Source organism: Pelecanus crispus, chromosome 5 (genome assembly GCF_030463565.1).
Source record: "Pelecanus crispus isolate bPelCri1 chromosome 5, bPelCri1.pri, whole genome shotgun sequence".
Taxonomy (NCBI): Eukaryota; Metazoa; Chordata; class Aves; order Pelecaniformes; family Pelecanidae; genus Pelecanus; species Pelecanus crispus.
The window spans coordinates 20,129,904-20,153,154 of record NC_134647.1 but is presented as its reverse complement, the minus strand read 5'-3'; the positions used below and the strand labels follow the sequence as shown (position 1 = coordinate 20,153,154).

Genomic DNA, 23,251 nt, shown 5'->3' with positions numbered 1-23,251 from the left:
CCTAAATTGCAAGCAGATTGTATTACTAGAAATAGTACAGTAATTTCTAGATATTTATTCTTTTAAAAATTAAAACTCCTAACGTTTGTATCTAGTCTGCATGAAAAACTCTCAAAACCTCAAAAGAATCTTTTTTAACCAGTATTAAATGATGAAGTCACTCAGACATACCATAAATAAAGTCATTACTATAAAACCAGATTTATTTCAAACTGAACAAGTACACTTAGTTATTTCCTGTTTACAAACACAGATTTTCACTTCCTAATTCCTTCCAAGAGAGGAAAGCGAAGCTCAAAAACTACCGAGAGAAAGGCTGCTCCTGGTGCATTCTCAAGAACTGATTTTTTTTTTTAACTTTGCAGGCAGAGCAATTCGAGAAAAAGCTACTTGGAATGTACAGTATAAGCCTAAAAGGAGACCAATACATTTAATACCACGTGGGGGCAGTACATTCCACAAAGTATCTCTCTCTTAAAAGAAGCGCTCTGATAAAATGCAGCAAAACCCAAAATCTGTAACATTAATTCTATCCAATATAATATACGATCAAATAAGCAGATACAGTAGAAAACATATCTAGTAATTCTCCAACACCATCCTTACTTGTTTAAAATCATACTTGTTCCAAGGTAACACACAGAGAAATAGAGAGTAACTCTAAAAAAAATTTGAGCTACAAGCTCTGGACTCACAATCTTTTACTTCTTCCCAAATCCCTCCACACATACTAAGCAAAAAGAAATGCAGCACCCACAATCAGAGATTCCAGGCAGCAATATCCCACCAGATCAGGATCTTTTAGTATCAAATGAACTGGGTCATTGGCTCATCAGACTCACATCACAATACTGTGGCTTGACATGTTATGAGAAACTCTGGCTTTGAACAAAGGCTGGCTTAAAAGACCCCACAGTTGTTATTTGATGACTGTGAGACAAAGGAGTGCAAAACTGCTATACTGGTATAGCAGTAAACCTGGGATAAATATGATGCACTTCTCACTGATGAAAGATGAAATAAAGGTATTAGATGGGGAAAAAATTCTCAGGAAATCCAGAAGAAATTGTCCTGGCCTCAGCTAGACCTTGATGTTGGCAAAGCAGAGGGATGAGTTTCATCATATAACTGCTGAAAAGGATTTGGTCACCATCAGAATAAACACTTTGCTTGCACTCGTTTTGTCCTAGATAGCAAAAAGATTTGTTGGTCCTACTGTTGTTTTTAAGACAGAGTGCCAATCTAGATCTTCAGAAACTTGAAACTTTTAAAATCAGACACAAGAAACAACAGAAAGAAACGAGCAGTAAAAAAGACAGTGGGGTGAGACTGACAAAATATTTAGAGACAACTAAGTCTAATCTTTTACTGCAATTCTCTAGAACAGGAGCACTGAAGTTTCCTGATGATGCTTGAAGAAATAAATACATGAAAGTATGAAATGTTTCAGTTATTTCTTTGACAACTCATGGGAAAAGTCGGTCAGTTATACTGCTACCCATGTAAACTCAAGTTTTGGTAATAAGCTTTTACAGAAGTTTTAAAGGGTTTTATATAATGCAGCCGGTCTTTTACATTTATAGTTAAAACAAAATCTGTTATTTTAAATCTCCTCAGCTGCAAATGTACTCTGAAAAACACTGTCAGAGATCTGAGAAAGTGAGAGGAGGAGTCTGCCCCTGCACAGATGCTCTTAGAGTGTGCTGCAATTTTGAGAATATTCATTCTGGATTGCTGGAATCCCTCAAGCCAGCAGTTCTCAACTTTCTCTCTGCTGTTGCCACACCAACAGAGTAGAGGAGCGGTCCTTCCTATCAAGACAAAGCAGCCATGGAAGGCAGCTCTTGCTTAACTCACGATAGGACGACACCAGTTCTTCTGCATTCCTGCCTTTGAAAGAAAAACAGTATCTGCTGGAGATGGTCCACTGGATTGGCTTTTAAGCGTTTCATTTGGTTATGCCTACAATGGAGTTAATTCAGTTATATTTTTGAGAGAACCCTTCAGTTTGGTGTCTTTTGCACTCAATCTCTTTGATTGTGTAATGAAATGATCCATTTATGGGAAAAAATGGTGGCCTGATCTCAATATGACATTTTAATCAAGTTGTAAATGTTGCTTTAAAGAAGGCAAACCTGAAGCAATAAATCCTTTAAACCTGGAAGAGTGTACTGTTTAGAAACAAATTACATATCCATGCAAGCTCCCCAAACTGTCTGAAGCTTGTTCCCTCCTGCCCCCACCCCCCCAAAAAAAAAAAAATTACACAACTAAGACACACATAACACTGAAGGCCTACGTAAGAGAGAAATTTGGTCACTGAACAGAAAATGTTACAAAATTTGTCCCCTTCACTCCTTTATAGCCTGAACAGCTGTAAGAATGTTTTAGGGGAAATAAATGCTTCTAGAGTCTTTCTACACAAGGGAACTTTGGTTTTGCCATCTGGCAGCATGTAGGACAAATCCGTTGTCATTTGACATGTTTAGACTTAATCTCAGTCAAACTCTTGTGCTAGTGTGTCAAGAAGTTTCCAAAGCGGGGCACAAAATGCATATACTTGCTTTAATGTGTACCATCAAAGGCTGCGAAATGCTTAAAAAAGGAGATAATGCTACAAAGTCTATCTTAAGTATATTTTATGTTTATTTGCTGCAGTAGAAGAGACAAAGTTATTGATGCTTATGCCTTTATTTATTAAGTTCCAATACTTCACTTACTGACACAGTAAGGTTCCCCCATGGCACATCAGATGCAGATATGTTGTAGTCCTGCCAGTACCGTAAGGTTTTATTGCTAGGATGTTCTGGTTCCACACAATTGCATCTGAAAAGACAAAATAAGAATTTTTTCCTTAATAATAAAAGATGTATCAGGTATTAATCCAAATTATAAACTTACATATTGAAATTGTGCCAGATAATTTTAGTCCAAATGATAATTTTAGTCCAGCACCAAAGGCTCTGTGAACTTGTGTGTGCATTGTTGTTCCTTTCCCTACAGCTGCTTTAAAAGTATGCTTTTCATTTTAAATTGTGTATTTTAACATACAAAACGTGTCGAGGCAGTGTGGGAGGACAATACTGCAAATAGGCAATTTAAAATCAAAATTAAGTCTTTAAAGCCTCTGAAGCAACTGTGGGAGGCTTTTTCTTTGACAAAGCCTTCAAAATATGCAGGATACTCTGTAGGTTCCAAGATGTCAAGTGTGCTTTGCAGTTCTCTTTAAATTAATTCTACTTTAAAAATCTATAGTACTATCTACCCTGCTAGTATTTTAACATGCTTACGATGGCTGTAAATAAATTCTGTACACTCCTTGCTGACAAAGTTTTCAGGAGTAGCTGGGGACAGGATAACATCTGACTATAGAGTGAAGACCCATTAAGCATACATGTGCATTCCAGTTCTAGAAGAGTACCAGTCTATTCACTTAGCTACACGATCTATTTTCCCTGTGGCCGTTTATCTTTCCACAAAATGACAATTCTCATCTAGATTTGTAATATTTTCTATATAAGAAATTCTACCATCTACATTATGAGTACAGAATAGTGCCGCAGTATTTTGATTACAATACTATACATGTGACAACAGCTGCATTTAATATATACATAGAGAGAGAGGTTGTCTAACTCCTTGCTTTTATTTTAAATGCAGCTATCTATAAAAGAAAGAAAAAACTCTTGCATTGCAGCCCATGAACAAAAAGAAAAAAAACAAAACAAAACGAACAGCATTCAGAGAAATAGAGGGCCTGAGCCAAAAGTCATTGAAGTAGACTAGATCTTTCAAACATATTTAATATGCTTTGGATCAGGCCCCAAGTGCAAAATGAATGCATGTTCAATGCATAGTTTAAAATATTACAAAATGGGTTAAATGAAGCACATCACTGCTAGTGAGATACGGTAGCATAATAAAGTCAACAAACGGTATGTCTGTGTTACTGCAAGGGAGTATTTGATGTTCATGCAACAATATGGAGGTGTAAGCTATAGTTTAATACAGCTCAAGTAATTCACCTTCAGGTGAGATCAGCACCCTGTTTATTTCTATATCAATACCACTTTCCTCCTTCACAGCATTCCAGTCTGGCCCTTACCAAGTTTCACAGGCATTTACTAATGGCAGATTGTTCATCAGCAAGTGACTTGCGCAAACTCCACCCATGCAGACCAAAATCACCTTGCACCCGGCTTTTGTCACTGAATGGGTGCACAATTAGGCCCTAACTGTAAAGATCAGATCCTGCTTTCTACTGAGAAGATCACCCAAACAGTGATCTCAGTGGTTTGATATATATAACATTACATTGTTTTCAATATAATATGTCTTTTGGCAACACTGACATTTTGATATGAGATTGTATCATGGTATAACTGTCTTTCAGCATCACACTAATTGCTTAACATTATAGAAATGTGAGATAGTAAGACACTCCCTGTCCAGCCCAGAAAACACAACTGGAGCTACCATTCAGTGCCACAACATAAAGAATTATCTACCAAAATGTGACACTTCATAACAGATGTAATTGCTTTAATGATGACTATTTCCCAACACAACTGACCTGGCAAGGAGAAACTCACATTACTGAAATAAGGCTTTCTACTTTAATCTTTTAAAACTTTTATTATCTTTCATTGTAATTTTTTACTCTGAGAGGTCAGCTCTCAGGAGAAAAAGTAAAATACACTGAATTGTTAACCACTAACACATCTTTCTATTTTCTCGATAAAATATTACTCAGAAGGCTGGAATAAGTAAAAATGTATTCCCTCTCGGAAGTTCAAATGCTCTTAAGTTCTTGTAAAGTTGTTTAAAGTGCTGAGCACTTGCCCACTACAAGAGATCTAAGTGGCATTTATGCTATTACCAATGAGCAAGAGACTATACATACACTTTTAAGTATATTTTCTAAGCAAAATATCCAGCTCCAAATACAGTACCAACTTAGCAACATACTCCCATGCCTTTTAGTGATAAGTAGTCAGCAATCATCTTAGTTATGCTAAAAGATGCAGAATGATTCATTTGATTCTTTTTCATCATGGCTAGGAAGAAACTGCTTTTTTCATGGCTAGAATATAGGCAGGGAAGAATATGACACTGGTTGTGGTGGCAAAAGCATAGGTGTCACTATAGTGAAAAAAAAAAATCTCTTCTGCCAATCTCACAATATACCCATTTCATTACACTGATGACAGAACAATTCTCTTTGCGTCTTTACACTTTTGGCTAATGCAAGACGTTCTGATCTCCTGGGAGCAATTCAAATGTCTAAACATGGGTGCCTACACACCCCATGGTATCTGTGACATCCATGATGGGTCGGCACATATGTGAGAGGGTCTATGGTGACTCGTGCCTTTGTTTTCACAGCAGCTGAGGCTAAAAGATCTAAAATGGCACTAGATACCCAGTCACAGGTCCCTCCCTTCTGTATTTAAAATGTCATAGTTTGCAACTAGGCAGAAATCAGTGGAGCTTGCTTTCTTCTAGGGTATTTATGCATCTAATACAGCCTGTTACAAAGTGGCTTGTAAATCTGAGGTAGACTAATAAACCATTTCAGACAAGACAGTCTTCAGGAAACTGCAGAACTGTCGTAAGATCAGAACTGACAAAAGGAGAAAGTAACAAAAAAATAATGGCCTGAACCTGCTAGCTAGAAAAATAACCAGAGCAAGAAGTTTTTATTGCCTTTACATCTTCCAAGGTGCTCAAGAAGTCTCTGGCAAAACAGGATGGGGAACAAAGGCAGAGTAGAAATAATAAATTTTAGGACTGGCTGACAAACTGGTATCCTCTGGAGCCTGCACCTCTCTCCCTTTTACAGGAGAATATAGACTTCAGCTAAACCTTCAGCACCAATCCAATTGTAACAGTACAGGCAGTATAGGCCACTGATGGCACCCCCCCCTTCCCTTCTTCATCCTCCCAACCTCCTCACATTCTTCCTAGCTCTTTTTGCTTTTGTTTCATAAGCCTCAATTTCATAAATTTCATTAACTTGAGGCAGCCATCACAACTTTACTGCTTGCAACATTTCCTACAACTTGTCCTGTTTTCAAAGAACAGAGCTAGGATTTGACAACAGCAGCTTCACGACATCTCAGCCAACTAACAGTGTTCTTTGTTCCGCAAAATTTTGAAATAGTTATTACTATCCTTAATCACACCAAAAAGACTGTCTGCATGATCCCTCTTTCTTTGGACAATGGGAAAGAGAATATGGGTCAGTAAATTAGAAACCTTTTATTTTGTATGTAAAGTTGGGGAATATTTTCCCCCTCCTTTGCAGATCAGCAATAAAAGATAAACATCATTGTTGCTCAACAATCAGTCAGATGAAAGGTTCTGTACTAAAACCACTTTCATTCTGACTGTAATTTTCTATTTACTGCAAAACAAGAAACTTATTCCCTAGGCCTATTCGTTGAATTGAAATTAATCTGCATTCGGTGGGGGAATCCCTCTAATTTCCACCTCTTAGCCCCAATTCTTCAGGCTTGTTCTTCACCATTTTCTTCTACTTAACCTGTCATGCGTGCTCTTCTCCCCACACAGACTTTAAACATGCAGCATGGTGCTAGTCCATTCTGCTGCCATTACAGCCAGTATAAGAGCTTCGAACAAGAGCCTTGCACAGTGGTTTTGTGAGTAAATAAAACACTTAAATGGTGCAGCTCCCTTTAAAGCTTCATGGCCATTCATCCCTAGGCAGTCACTATTTTTCAGTATGTTGTTTTCAGGACTAGGAGGCACTCACTATTGATGATTTTATCCAATTCATAAGGCACTGTTTCGGAGCTCCTATGTTATCCAGCATGTACATATTGCAAACTACACCTATTTATACTAGCTAAGGAGCTGAGCTATAACAGATGCAACTGCAGCTTCTTCATGATTAGCCAACATACCATTTCCCCTTCCTAGAAGGGCAAAATCTCTTTCTGGCTCACTTAAGATAGAGAATGAAATTTGCTCAATATGAATATTTATATTATTAAAAAAACAACAGGCAAGTATGACAAGTAAGTTACAAAATGTGCATGTTTAAACAATATGTCTCACTGAATATCAGAGCACATATTTGGTAATATGAGGAGGACATTTTTCCCCTAAGACACAGAGTATGCACTACAATTGTGCTGGGCACTGATCACATAACAGAGACAGAATAAGAAGATAGTATGAAATAGCACATAACATCACTAACTTTGTTTTAAAAGATATTAGAATCTGTGCATAAGTATTCTTTATGTTGCATTTACAAGGTTTAAGTACATCAATAGCAGAATGCTATGCATGTTTAGGTTGTCTCCAAATACACCGTTTTCATGTGAATTATGGGCACTTGCAGAGTCCTTCTATTTGTCTAACAACTGCTATGGGAAGGGGACAACACCAATATGACAGACGAAAACTCCTCTTCTGTTCCATACCTACGACACCTGTATATCCCTGCCATTATATTTACCATATTCCTTCTCATGTCAACATTCATAGCAAGGAAATCAAAGTCTCACTGGAGAAGAGACTGGAAACAAAATAATTAATACTGATGGGAAATGGACTTGTCAGTTAAGTTCTATCCTCAGTATCACAAAACCCTTTCAAAGCACAGCTGTCATGGCAAGACAAGATTTTTCCTTCATTTATTCATGAGATCTGCCATCCTGAATTAGACCACTGAGTCATTAAGTTACCTAGCCCATCTCTGACAATCACAAACATCAGTAGGCATCCACGTATATTCTCTAAAGTTGGAAATCTATATAGTTTTGTAGGTGAAGCTGAGGAGGAAAACAGAAAACTGCAAAAAGTACCTAGACAATGCACTCAGCAGCACAACAATTTCACACACACACACACACACACACACACAGATAAATCTGAGGACAATCAGGACAACGTTGTTCTGTCAAGGGGGAAGTCTAGAAAACAGATTTATAATCACACTGTAGTTTTGTTTACCTTGACTGTCACTCATAAAGGTTGGTCTTTATTAGCTGCCTGGTACAGTATGCAGTCCATGCATTCTTAGCAGTACTACCATATGTAACTGCCATACACAGAAGTTAATGTGCAGAAAAGTAGTGTAATTACATGAGATATTGACAAGTCATCTGAAAGCTTTCACTGAGAAATAGTTCTAGGATGTCAATTCATCTCGCTTTCAAAGTTAAAAAAACATACACCTGAGAAGTGTCAGTATAGTGCTGGTTCAGAAACAATATACTGTAATATACTATAATGCTATACGGTCAGCTTAAGTTTTGATTGTTCAGGTGTAGTGTATCAATACACATAAAGGTACTGTGACAAAACCACCCAAGGATTTTATGTAAGCCTTTCTAGATTTTGAAGGCATTGTGTAGAGCAGCTATCAACTACAAACTGAATGCTGTGGAGAATTGCTTAACAAGATCTGTTGCCAAAGTGGAGGGGATGAGTAGTTGGAAAGAATGAAGCAAGGTGGGCACTCCCTGGGCTCAAAAGAGGGAGAAAGAAAAAAATGAGTCAATTGGGTTGGGCAGACATAGGGAAGTCCTAGAATAAATGGAATAAAGAAAAAGAATTTCTGGATTCCAGCGTTTGTCAAGAAGCAAAAGGGAACCAGCAGTTACACTCAATGATGGCAGTTGCAAGGCTCTGGGAAGAAGAGGGGCATTCTTAGAGAAAGATGCAGAGCATATGGCACAGTTACTGAATTGTAGGAAAGGAAAACTATAAAGAAGGGGAAAAGAAAAAACTGTATTCGTATCTGTCCTGGTTTCGGCTGGGATAGAGTTAATTTTCTTCCTAGTAGCAGGCATAGTGCTGTGTTTTGGATTTAGTAGGAGAAGAATGTTGATAACACCCTGATGTTTTTACTTGTGGCTGAGTACTGCTTGTGCTAGTCAAGGACTTTTCAGCTTCCCATGCTCTGCCAGGTATACAAGAAACTGGGAGGGGGCACAGCCAGAAGAGTTGATCCAAACTGACCAAAGGGCTATTCCATACCATATGACGACATGCTCAGTATGTAAACTGGGGGGAGTTGGCCAGGGAGCAGCGATCGCTGCTCGGGAACTGTCTGAGTATCGGTCGGCGGGTGGTGAGCAATTGCATTGTGCATCACTTGCTTTGTATATTGTTATTATTATTATTATATTGTTACTATTATAGTTATTATTTTACTTTATTTCAATTATTAAACTGTTCTTATCTCAACCCAGGAGTGGTTTTTTTTCACTCTTACTCCTCTGATTCTCTCCCCCATCCCATTGGGGTAGGGGAAGTGAGCGAGTGGCTGCGGGGTGCCTAGTTGCTGGCTGGGGCTAAACCACGACAGTATCTAAGTCCAAAGAAATCATTGCAGGAACTGGAATTCAATTACATGCCTGGGATCCTAATGAGAAATTCTGTGCTTATCATCACTGACTCTTCTCATTCCACCTGCAGCTTAAGGAATACAGGGTATAAACCAACATAATTTCATCCAATAATAATGTATTTAAATTAAGTTATATAAATAATGAAAGATTTAAAACTTGCTTGTGCGAACAGTGGTATGCACAAAACTAATCTTCACAATGCCTTCTAGAAGCAATGGTTTCTATAGCCTGCAAAAGATACTGAGATTGACATGATCTTGGCTCCTTAATTACATCAGAGTGGGATTTTCTACTCCTAATGCTTAAGTGCATGTCAATACCAAGACAGATTGCAATATGCGTATCACTATGCCAAGAAATCACTTTAAAATTATTCAATGTAATCTGTTAATAATTGAGTAACTTCTGGGTAAAGAATTATTAAAAACAACATGAATTCATCACTCTGAAAAAAGAATTAATAAAAAGCAAAAGGTATATAGTCCCAAGATCTAAGCAACCTCACACTGAGAAATAATTAATCTTCTGTATTCTAACTATCTTAAAATGCTTGTATTTTAAAGAATACTGGATTGCTTTCTGAATCACGTTCCTTTCATCTACAATGCTTATTTTGTTTTGCTTTTGAGAACCTCTGTTTTTAATCCAGCCAGTTGTAGCGTTCTCCTTTCCTAGCAAAAATGATATCCTAATATTTAATATACACATTAAAACTGATGTGCATCAGTGTTCCAGACAGGATTCACTAACTGGAGATATATTTGCTACAGGGATAGGAAAAAGCAGGAGGAGGAGAGTGCAGAAATAAGAGAGTTGCTATGCCAACCTAGAAATGCTAATGGCATGACAAATACAAAAAGGTCACAGTAAAAAAAAAAAAAACCAAACAAAACACCAAAAAACCCACCACACCAAAGAAAGGAAGAAAGAAAAGCCCAGATCAAAAAGTGTGTGTGTTTTATTTCATAAACAATGCAGCTACTGTATTTAAATTCCTTCAAAACAATGCAGTTTAAAAAGAAAAATAATTGCAACAGAGTAGCACACTGAAAATCAGGTTGTCTTTGTCCTTCTTTTGATTTAGCTTGTAAATGCCTTGTGTTTTATCATCTATATCATATGGTGTTTTAAGAAGAAGTTACATATGAATGCTGACTGGATTTGCCTGCAAGTAGATCACCTGTCGACTAGGGCCAATATTTCAACACAGAGTAACAAACAAGTATAAAGAAAATTAGTAAAAAAAGTGCATTTGGACTAGTTCTACGCTAATTAGATCGTGCAACAAAAGATATTTTTGTCTTTTTGAGACAGAATTCTGTAACAAACTCAAACTCATATCTTCTACCTAAAATGGTAAAATGATAAATATGAGTTTTTAAGAAATCTTTTAGGAGGACTTTCAGCTGATTTTCAAATATTTGGGTCTGCTTGATAAAAAAAAAAAAAAAATCCCAGCTGTTCTGAATATTCTTTCTATAGTCGTCTAAGGTTTGTTATGGAAGACACTAGTAATGATCCCTATACTCTTAAGTGTAAGAGGAGATGCATGCAGTACAGTCTTTTACATCAAACTCCTGCAACAGAGGTTGTTTATGACAGAATTCAAACCCACCCAAAATACAGAATGGGTTTTCTTTCTCACTTGAAATTTGTTTCCAATCTGGTTGAAATACCAACCATGTGAAATTACTATTTTCTTTGTTTTTCTAGTACTCCAAAGGACAGTACTAACAGCATGCCAATGACTTTTCCTGGGTCAAACTCATGTCTTCACCAAGGCAAAGGCAACAGTACTGGGACGTAGATGGACTACCTGTGGACATTAAAGCATCCTTGGAAAGCCCATGGGAGAAGAGAGGAGGGCTGGGCCACAGCATACACTAAAAGCTCCGAATATATACAGTGTCCTGACCTATTTATCATGAACTTTTTGAGTGGGCAACAGGCAGAATGCAGAGAACAGAAATTTTACAGTATAACCTGAGTTTTCTAGCACAGAATTGCAGATCCAAGATAAAGTTTTACATAAGCTCTGGATGAGCATTCAAAGAGAAATGAGTTGCTCAACCTTTTGAAGTTCACCCATTGCTAATTAAAGAACTGCCAAGGCTTTACTAACAATTAAAAACTTGTCTTTAAAATCCCCAAAGAGGAAAATGCAAACAGCTGTTTTAATTAGCAAAACAGCAGATACTAATTAGCTTTTGTAACAGAGTATGCTGGTCCTTTAAGGACAGGACCAGTTTCAGCCCAAGTTTGTTACCCATTTAAACTACAAGTAGGACTGGAGTCAGATGCTGCCTAAAAAGCTTCTAATTCCTTGTGAAAGCAATATTCCCCAACTTCAAGTACTCAAAAATGAGATTTTTATTTCAAGTAAGCTTTTATGCTTATTCGTCTTCTAGTTTCTGATCTTTCTGGAACTGAGATATGTGCAGACATTTGAGCAGGGACTAAGGGTTATTTGAAAAGTCTTGTCTTGTGATGATCCCACGGAGATGATAACTGTGATACCTTCACGTTCTGGCCAAATGGCCACTGTGTTTGGACAGAGTAATATGTGCATATCTGCACAGCAAACCCATGGAGTTCAGGTTGCACCAAGCCTGCTGTGAAAGCACTGGTCATTTGGACAGCTGATGTAGAGTTGCTCCAACAGAGCACATCTTTCTGTTCTCCCAACCTGTCGGGGGCCGGTTCTGAAGAACTAAGAAAAACTCAGATGAAGGAGGAGGGAGGGGAGAGAACCGAAGAGGCTGGAATTACCGCTTTGCTGTGTTCAGAGCACAGATCCTTGGAATCGACAGATGTGCTTTTACAAGATAATCAATATACATACTGGCATTTCCAACAATCAGTTTTAAGGTTAAAAAAAGATAAGCCACATCCCATAAGAGCTATGCTGCCTGTAACTATGTCTACAGCTAGTCATTTTGACATTAGTGGGGTCAGTTGCCATGGACATGATATCGATAATAAACAGGATATCGCTGCAAGTAGAAGATATAACATAAATGCCGAAAGTGAAATGCAATGCAGGAGTTTAAAAGTCAATTTATTTGTACTATCTACACAGAGTGAAAGAATAACTGAAAATATAGGCATGAAATGATGACCCCATAAATAACTACAAAACTATTATATCAAATAATCTTGATAGCTACCTATGTGTTTGAAACCACCAGTCAAATCTTTCTTCCAAACATCTGGAGGACACTTGTCCTTCAGGAATTGTGTTTGGAAAATCTAAAACTGTTGTGCTGGTATTCCAACACTGTAGGACAGGACAGGTCAATAGCTGTAAATGGAGGACAACAACTGCTGCTCTTTTACCATTCTGTGTGCTCTGCACATGCTACGTTCAGTAAAGACAGTTACTAAGGGCAGGCAGTGAGTAAACACCACCCTTCAAAAATCAAACTGGGATTCTGATTAATGAATGGAATTTTAAATAAACCCAAAAGCATTTACTTGTAAACACAAGGACTATGATGATAAAATACTTTCATAAAATATAGATATACCTATAACTGTACCCCTTTACAAGCAAGACTGTTAATCTTATTGCTTGAGATTTCAGGGAAATATCACAGGATTCAGCTAACCACAAATAAAGCTAGCTACCCAGGAATCCGTATTTCTATTTCTGTTTATGCTTTTCATTACATATTTTACCATCGCAGCTCTGCCGGCTAAATGGTTTCTGAATAATTGTTTTGTCTTTGTATAGTATTTCAACATCTGTTTTTCAAAACCGTATGAGAACATCATATTCTCTTTCCCTTTGAGATGACTACTTTGAAGTGGTAAAGGAAAAAAAAAATCCACAAACACTGTGCTATATGAGGCTCTTTAGAGTAAAATACCAACTTTATAGAAGTTAAGTGAAGTGAAGTAAGACTAGGACATAACCTCAACTGCATGCATGGTCTATTCTTGATTTTTATTGCTTTCTCTTCAAATTCATGTTCCTTTGTCTGCTAATTAAACTATCAGAGAGAAATAATATTTTTTTCAGCATAATGAGAGAGTATGTCACAGCAGAACTATAGTTCCTGTAATTTAACTTGTTCTGTGTTATAAGGTATAAAATGTGCATTCAGATCCAGGATTTGCTAACTATTTTTCAAGTGATAACATAGACAAAGCTCAAATATCTTCTCTGTTGCTGTGTTTTGTTTTTCCCAGTGTAAAATGCAAATAAGACATTTGGTTGAGACACTCCCATTTTTTCAGTGAACAGATGTGGCAGGGTTCAAGCATTGTTCCTTTTGGGCCCCACCCTGCTCATGCAGAGGGTTCAAATGGGTTCAGTGAAATAATAAAAACACTTCTGAAAGGGGATCTTCTCTGAGAATGCTTTTTAATGACATTTTAGTTGTTGAGGTGACCAGGCTTAATTGGCTTCATGACAGACTAGGATCTTGTCCTTTACTAGAAGGACATTTTTGTTCTCATACCACAGAAACAAGTCTATGAGTTTTACTTCTAAATGAAACTATATTGATTAAAGCCATTCACTTTTTCATTCCCCAAGTAAAATACTACCTGTCAAAACTCCACAAAAAAGTAAAGCTGCTTAAATGGAATCACATTAAAAATCTTGTTATTAAGAACAAATTGATTATGACAAAATCAATCACCACTGAGAAGCCTAACAGTTCCAAATCCACTTCAGTTCCTGGAGCTTGAACCTGAACTGACAGAGAGGTACATCAAATTATATCCTTTTTAGATAGGTCAATATTTCAATTTGGGGGGAAAAAAAAACCATGATAAATATGATATAAAAATGTTGCCTGAACACCCAATAAATCATCAGTACAAGCTTACAGTAACAGACCAGAGTTACACCTCATTAAATAAAAATGTGAATAAACACCTAAAGCTGAGGCCCCTCCAAGTCCTATTTTTTATTCTAAGACTTCCAAGTTGCACGTGTGTAAGCTCTCCCAAACTCCAAGTCAAGATATTTTTTACTTATCTTTAGTAAATGTGCACTACTTGTACACATACCTCCAGTAACTACTACTCCCATATGCCACCATAATGCCTAACTCAATTGCTTCCACATGTTAAGTTTGCAACTACTGCAAACTTTTCCTGCTGTGCGCTCGCTTGTGCTCCTCACAGAGAAAACATAACCTATGAAAAAAAATCCTGTGTTAACAGAAGAAATCTTACTTACGAGTACTTTGTCAGCAGATCTAAATCATTATGCATGTTGATTGGATATGTCTCACTGAGATGAAACAGCTTCTCTAAGGCCTCATAAATGAAAATGATGCATATAAGAGAAGCAAAAGCTTCTTCAGTAAACCGGGTAATGTAGCAGACTAGGGAGCTTGCATCAGTTGCAACAAGGATGATGCACAGGATTGCAGTCCACAGTCCAATGCTAGCTCTCAGAGAAAGGTACGACAACCCATACTCTCTGGAAAAAAAACAAAAAGAAAAAAAAAAAATTAAACACAGCTTATCTTTTGCCCAGCCACATTAAATGGAGAAGAGGCAGCTCCAAAATTTCCTTTGCCTAGGGATGTGTGATTCTGGGGACAGTCTGAATGAGAAATTATTTACCTATTGTGAACTGAAGATACTGTCAAGGCATCTCTTGACCCGGGCTCTCCTCTGAATTAATGGGACACAAAGAGCTCTATCTCTACTAAAATGAGCAAGCAGTTTCAAGAGTAGTCACACACATGGAGTGTATAAGGTCCACCCACTTTTATCCCATATCCTGTCTTGTGAACACAGCCAACACCTGTCAATTTCTTCTGAAGCTGCAAGAGTAGTTATAACAACAACTTACATCAAAATCCTGTATGCTTATTGCATATGATAATAGAGCTCCAAACACATTGGGTACATTATCACAGAGAACTGAAAGGTCTACCTGAAGGTGATAAAAGAGCTTTTGGGGTGCTAAGCAGGGTCTCCTACTCTGTGTTGTTCAGGAGGTTCAGGAGATCTTGGTGCAGACGTCCCCATCACAGCAATGAGGCAGAAAAGCAGAGAGGATCGCAGAGAAGCATGATGATTGCCAAGATGCAGCCATAAATTTTACCCACACTGTGGCAGAGGTATGTCATGTACAGCACATTAACCCAGATGTGGGGATATGCTGTTCTGGCATGACGCTTCACCCCTTCTCTGTTCGGGTGGAGGAAGGGCAGGGTCTATATTAGTGACTACTGAAAGATGGCACCACTGCCGCTGCACTTACTTCTTGGGTGAGAGGTAACACCTTTTGCATGAGTTAGGGATGAGATAAACCACAGATGTATATTGTTTCAGAGTAGAAAATGAAACAATTAAAAAAAAAACCCCAAAACCCAAGCAACATCCTGAACCTTGCACTCCCTTCAAAACAGTTTGTTTTTTTTAAAAACAAACAAACAAAAAACGATAAAAAGAAGCCATCAACCTTTCTGCATTACCACCAATTCACCTGTCTCAGTCACTGCATAATTTTCACCCTGAAAGCCTAAGCAGTGCACTCCAAAACAACCTGTTGATCTTATTCTGCAGATGTTGGAACTTTGGGATCAGTGTCTCTACTTCTACCTAACAACACTCGAGGGATAATGCATATCATGATCTTCACTTACTTGCAGAATTTGAATAAGATCTTCTCAAACACTAAAACTGGTCCTGTGCTGCCAAGTATAGTGAGAGGCTGTCCACCAAAGAGCGAGTAGGCAATTCCAGTCATGGATGCTCCAAACAACGATTCTATTGCACTCTGAATATGACACAGAGAGAAGTGTCCATAAATTTTCAAACAAATTCTTTTTGCAATGTCTTAGTCTCTAGCCTTCTAAACATTGAAACACCAATATTTGAAGGTGATTCATGCAACAATAAGAAAATACTAACCACAAAACTAGGAATGTAAGTTTGTTTCAAAAGTTCAGATTTAACACATACTATACGACCTTCAGTTGCTTCTCCCAGCAGACCACCAAACGTGATGACAGGAGACATGCAAGCACAGTAGAGAAACAAAAATGATGCCAGACACTGCAGACTGAGAGCATCCCTGAAGTCACTCCAGAAGAAGGGAGCTTTTCTTTTTATATCTAAAATCAATCCTCCAAAAAATCTAAAAAAAACCAGAAGACATCAAATTAATGAAAAAGGCAGACCAAACTTTATTCCACAGTATCGCTTCAAATATACTGCAGAGAAGCTATTGTTCCTTGATCAAATGATACATACTCTTATAATTCATCCCTCCCAGAAAAAAGTTTCTGGGAACCCTGCCTTGATAACTTTAATCACGAAATTGTGTTTTTAAAACAAACTAATTTGCATGTTTCTTTTATAAAATCTTCATCTAATCATCCAGACCCAACAGCTGTTCACTCCCACGCATAAAACCCTATTATTTATTATGTGAAATAATTCTTTGTATTTGTTTAATCAGAGAGCTACCACAGTGCCCATTTGCCCACACGTCTCCACATTCTTTATTTGAGAACCTGTTCCTCAATACACTGGATGATAGAACTGAATGTAGGCCACAATTTTCCAAGGACAAGAACTGTCATCTTTTGTCATTTACACTATGCTAAATATAATCAAATATTTAGAAACAGACGCTCCCTTACAATACACCATACAGTTAAAGTAAATATCCCCATGATGCTCTTTTTCTCACAGGCACCTGATGTATCAGATGTTGCTGGGGTAAAGAGGAACACAAAGTGCCACCATCTCCTAAATATCAGAATGATCCTTTGAGCCATAAGTTACCAGGTTCACCAGTGACAGAGTGGCCTACAGCCAGACTGGCCATCATCTCCTCTGCCCCACTGTGTACACCAACACTCCAGCTGAATCTTTAGCCTTATGCAGGTAGGAATGATTGTTAAATATCAAGAGGCAGCAAGGTAAAAGAAAAGTCTATCGCACAACTACACTGCACTAAGGCAACCACTGACAGCTGACACACTTAACACCACACCGTATTAGACGAGACACCATAAGTATTGGGGCAAATTCTTCCTTCCAATGTGTGTACGTTGCAGCCTCATGTGCCAGGACCTATCATGGCTTACTGAGGTAAAAAAAGAAATGCTAGAGCTGCACAACCCAGAAACTTCACCTACAAAATAGTTGTGAGCATTCATAATATATGGCACCAGACTATTCCCAACTTTTCCTTTGTGCTGTACAAAACCAAGAAACATTAATCAAGTTTGACAGAGGTCTGACTGTTATAAATAACAGAGAAAGGAGCTTGCAATAAATACACTATGAAAACTCAAATCCTCTTCCCCTCTCCCCCTCTCTGCAAATTAGCAGGTATTGTCCTTTTCAACCATGTGGTACACAAATCAGAAAAAATGCCTGAAAAAAAAAAAAATCATATGCCAAGCCAGTCATTTGAGAGAAAACCAGACCATTATGATTCCTTTGGAAGTGCATCACTTAGAACACTTAAGGTTTTGCGTGTTTTCACTAACTTCCCAGTGCGTTGCAGTTCTGGTCCAGAGTGTCCTCCGGGTTGTTCTGCATCCCCATGGGCTGCAGTTCCATTTGGCACTCCTGGGATCTTACGCTTCTCCTACCAGAAGGAAAAGATACTTCTCATGGATCTTAGCAACGAAAACATAATTTTAGCAGAAGAAACAGGCTTTGAGAGTTCAAAGACTAAACATGTAAATTTTATTGTAAGATTCATCAACATAACCTCTTCATAAGTGGTAGAGGAGTTTTACAACAGGAAACAGTAGAAGGAATTGTGGTCTAAGAAATTTAAAGAATTGATCACAGAAAATCTTGTATCAGAAAACATTTTAAAAAGTAGCAAGCCAGGCTGCTTTGATCAATTCTTGCAATAAGCTTAGAACAAAAGCAAACCATGGCTGTTTGGAATAATCAAAGATGCTTATGACCAATTACCCCTGAATTTAAGATCTTTAGATACAACTATCTGTCTTTATTCAGGAGAGAACTAGTATTGAGCAATACAAAATGTCATCACTGTACTGTATGCTTGCAACACAAGGGTTCTCTTAAAGCAAATTAACCAAAAAAAGAAAAAAAAAAAAAAAAAAAGAGCATGCAAAATGCCTATATAGTGACTCTGCTAAATGCTAAATTAATGAGACTTAATTCTACCTAGCCAAAATTCATCACAACATTTAAAAGTGTCTGCATTTTACAGTGTACAAACCTGAGAGGGAACATTTTTAGGTGGTTCTATTCGAATTGTTGGGTCCCACTCTCCAGGAGGGAGAACAGTAACCTGATCAAGAAACTCATCAATTCCAGACACCAAGTCATTACGGTCTTTTGCTTTGTAAGCAACATCATGGAACACCTGTGAAAAATGGAGAAGTGTATGTAGGAGGAGAAAGAGATGGGGAAAAGAATACTCTCATAACATTTTTCATGATGGCCCCTTTTCTCTGAAATAGAAGGCACTTCATGCAGTTTCTACCAAACAATCTCAGTTTCAACTGACTAGAGTTTCTGGTACATAGTTTTCATAGAAGTTCCAGCTGCTATGGAAAAACATCTTTATGGGTGCTAAATGTTCTAGAGATTTTACAGTTTAAAACACAATTAATTCCACTGGAAAGCAACTGTGGAAATTGAATCTTCTCAGTGAAGATATCCTTGCATGTGAATATTGTTTCTCATTTTTTTATCTCCTTATGGCAGCATAATCTGGGCTGTTACAGGATGAACTAGAATGCTATTTGTGCATCATCAGAATGATTAGACACATTTCATGTGGAAAATTCCATGCTGGAGATTCCCTATTACACCTTTTCAGTCAGTACAAAATGACTGAAGCCAAGCCTGAATAAAAATACCTCATCTGTCATTAGTGTTGCAATTGATCTTCCAATCTCATGGTATTGTTGCCCTTTACCCAGTGGTCCCAGAAGAATAAACAAAAATCTGCAAATAAAAGATCAATAAAAAAGTTGTAAAGGATAGATTGTTGAAAGTAACTATACATACTACAGAAATACTTATTTAAAAATTGGACTAGAAGAACCTCCAAGACAAACATTATATATAGTCTCCTTCAAGATCCTCACACATGCATTTAAACATGAAGCTCTGGTTAGAAAAAATGTGAAAATAACTTCCAAAAATATATCATAAGCTTCACAGTCAGATTTGATTGAGACTATCAAAACCTCCTTACATAACAAACCTTATCTTACATAATAAATATATGCAATTATAATCTATGTACAGGACACATTAACATTAGTTCATTTAATTCTGTTAATTCAACAGAATCAACTATTTTATGGTAGTAGTATTATTGCAATATTGGGGAAGTTAAATTGCCCCAAATAAAAACAATTTTAAAATCATTCTCACTCCCATTAAGTCTCTAGACAGCTTCTATTCTAGGCTTGGGGCTAGCAGGGTTCTATAAAACACAGAGGATAGGTTCAAATGAAATAACTGAAGTTCTCAGTTTTGCTAAAATGCAAAGACGGTGTTCCTTATACACATACAAAAATTAGAAAAGACAAAAAAAGTCATATCCAAAGTAACTACAAAGTAACTATAACTTAAAGAAAATTTTATACTGTTTATCTGACTAGAAGCAAGGATCTGAGTGTCAGCATTTCATAGCATAACACTCCTTCCTGAGTGTCACAAACAACTGGAACACACTACTGCCTTCTGTCGGAATTCTACTTTTATAGAAACTAAAAGAGGGAAGGGGAGAGAGAGACAGAATATGTGTACAAACACATGCATAAGTACCAAAAAAAGTGAGAGACTGCAATAATAGTTATGTCAGTGAACTCAGATATGGAAGAATCACTTTGGATTTTTGATCTGAATCAACCCCAGCAGGAAACAATATATCTGCAGATCTATTTAAATGCTTTCTATTTGACTACAAAGTCTATTATAGACATTTTTTAAAAATTCCTCATAATTTCTTCTCAGAACCAAAGTACTTCATCAGAAAAAGTTTCAACTTAGGAAAAAATAATCTAATAAAAATTTATGGTTAAAAGTCACATTCACTACCATGCAAGTATCTACCAAGTAACTTTTAAAAGAAGAGCGTGATATTTACGGCATGTTCTTCATCCATTCACCACCCCTAGTCAATCAAATCACATTGTTTTTTCCTCTTTTCTCAATTCCTTGTTCATTTTTTTTCTTCTGGACAAAATTATGCAGTATCACACAAGTAGTTTCAGTTCCAGATGAAATATTCTAAGCAGCTATTTCATCTGCAGTATTACCAGTTTGTATAGGATAAACTGTGTGTTGTAACCTAACAAGCTATCATTTCTACCTCCGCAAAGAATGATTATCTGTACACACAAACGGCATGTTTCTGAATATACCCATACATCATTTAAAGGATTAGTGGAAAGATGTCTCTAAGAGATGTCTTTGTTAAAGAAAGAACCAAATTCATAACTCAATAAATGACAAAGTTGAAGGTCACATCACCCTGTCTCCACAAGGTACTTAGAAAAACATGAAGAGAAATAAATCCAGCCGTACCTTGTTGGAATAGGAACTTCAGCTAGTCCGGTAAGCAGCACTGCAGGAGATAACCTAACAAAAGCAACAACCGCACGGTCCAGGAACTCTAGTTCACCAACTAAGATGTTTGATGCTTCAGCTCCAGGTGGAATCTTTTTCATGAAGTGCAGGTCAACCTGGGAAAAGTATATTAAATTACAACCTAAAAGCTATTCATAGGGATTTTTTCCCCGATTTGTTGACAGAGACTTTCTGGTCACTGCACTATAATCCTAAACAGTTTCTACTATTCTTTGTCTGCTGAATAGGGGGGGTTTTAATAAAAATGTTTCTCAAAATCAAACTGGTCTTTCATTATTTGACTAACTTTTCTTGAAAACACAGTTAAAGTACTGCAGAATTAATTTATAATGACAACAAATCACATTCAAAATCTTATTAAGAATATAGTATTAATTTCCTGGTAACACTTTTTATCAACAATAATATCAGCATCAATAATTCATAACAGAATGAAGAAATAACAGTAGAAGAAATGAAGACACCTTATTTTCTCATAATTAACCATTCTGGAAATCGTGAAATCATAGTTCATAGTTGATGTATCATAATCTCAATGAGAAGAACAGGTTCCACTACATGTAATTTTCCTTCTACTGCTCTGAGCGAGCTGTATTTTTGCTTTTGGATTTAATGGAAGACAGTTGCCCTTCTGGTGAAAATAACAGAAAATAAGACCATGATTGTCTCGAGTAAACTGAAAGAACAAAGCAGAATAAGAACTTTGGAGTTTTAAGGCAGTGATGTTGACTTTTGCGGGGATGGCAGGAAAAGACAGAGAAACAGCTTCATCATGACACTGCTATATAAGCTCAAGGTATTTGCCTAGGAATGTGTTCATTTGTATTTATTTCCTTGGTATCAGTCTAGTATCTGTAACAAAGATCGACATGGGAGTAATAAAGTATATAATGTATGTTTGATTTCATTACGCACCAGTATTGTCTACATTTCAAAATGCATGAATTTTGTCATTTGCTTTCCTTTTATTAATCTAAACACAACAACAGCAACCAAATCCAATATAAACTGTTAAAGTGGACCATTTTAATGTCTATCTTACAGCCATCTGTCAGTACTAGTTTGCATAGTTTTTGGTAATATTTAGAAAATTGTTTTCTTGCAAATGGCTCTGGCACTAAATCAGAATTCAGATATAACACAGTTGCCCATGTAATGAAATCTTATTTTGCTGAGATCGCACAAAGTTGTCTACTGCTACCCTAAGCTAATCTAGAATGACGACCAAACACCTCACAAAGTTAAACAAGCATCAAATCAACCTGGAAGGTTGGAGACCAAGTACTTTTTCCAGGTAAAGTATCAGTGAGGTAAATTCCATTCCCCACTCAAATCACAAAATAACTCTTCAGGGTTGAAGACAAAACCGAAACAGATTCACTTTGCACCCAATTTTGGTGTCATCAGTCATTTATAGTTGAGAGAAAGGAAACAGTCTTTCAGGCACATCGCAATGTGCATTCTGTATCCATTTAACCTTGTGAATGTATTTAACACTTAATAACTAATGTCTCATGTACAACATGCTACAGTTGTCACCTTAAGGTCCCACTAACATACAGATCAGAGTATCAAGATTCACATCTGAAAGAAACATTCAGTCTCCTGTCCACCAGAAAGTATTTCCAGATGTTTCCTGTACTATTTATCAGCTTAAGATTCCAAAGTCTTTTAGGTAACGAAGCTAGTTAAAACTAACCTCAGTTAAAAGGAAAGTAGCTGGCAGACAAGCATCAAACTGGGCAAATACACCCAAACTCCGGGTTTTGCTTCTGCTACATAACAACAACAGAGGTGGCCCTGGAGTGAATTTGGGGCAATGGCAGAAGCTTCATCTTCCGAATGCTTCATCTAACCTATCCATTATACATCTTATCCCAAGAGGTCTTTAACTGGAGAGACCTCATGTGCATCTTAATCTGCACCCTAAGCTGAGCCACATTCATGACCTGGCGCTAAATAGTCCCAGTAAGCGCCTATTAAACATAAAGTTAAGTAACTAATGTGGAGGCCATTACCCTCCAGGGCAACTCAAGGACTGAAGAGAGCAGTGGGGGCCTCCTCCAGAACCAAACATAAATTGCATGAAGACAAACAGAAAATACCCAACATCACCTCTTAGGAAAGCCATGACACATATTAATCAATCTTATTTATAATCAGAGCCAACCAGTATTTGAAAACAAGTCAGTTACTTCATGTGGTATCTGAAAGACCAAACTCTGTCAGTATGGGACGGGGGTTTGATTCAGAAATACTGTTTCCATGTGGAGCATAGGAATGTTGCC

General features: G+C 37.3%; 1 protein-coding gene across 2 annotated transcripts in view; it reads right to left on the bottom strand.

Annotated features, from left to right (window-relative positions):
* SLC4A10 (solute carrier family 4 member 10) overlaps window positions 1-23,251 on the bottom strand; it is a 125,868-nt gene that overhangs the window by 19,065 nt on the left and 83,552 nt on the right. For both annotated transcript variants that reach the window (XM_075710130.1, XM_075710131.1), the window contains exons 8-15: window positions 20,901-21,058; window positions 19,220-19,307; window positions 18,574-18,720; window positions 17,861-17,961; window positions 16,320-16,494; window positions 16,001-16,134; window positions 14,578-14,823; window positions 2,721-2,826 (exon numbers count right to left, since the gene is read on the bottom strand). In XM_075710130.1, coding sequence (XP_075566245.1) covers window positions 2,721-2,826; window positions 14,578-14,823; window positions 16,001-16,134; window positions 16,320-16,494; window positions 17,861-17,961; window positions 18,574-18,720; window positions 19,220-19,307; window positions 20,901-21,058 — 1,155 coding nt within the window. The remainder of the gene's footprint in view (window positions 1-2,720; window positions 2,827-14,577; window positions 14,824-16,000; window positions 16,135-16,319; window positions 16,495-17,860; window positions 17,962-18,573; window positions 18,721-19,219; window positions 19,308-20,900; window positions 21,059-23,251) is intronic.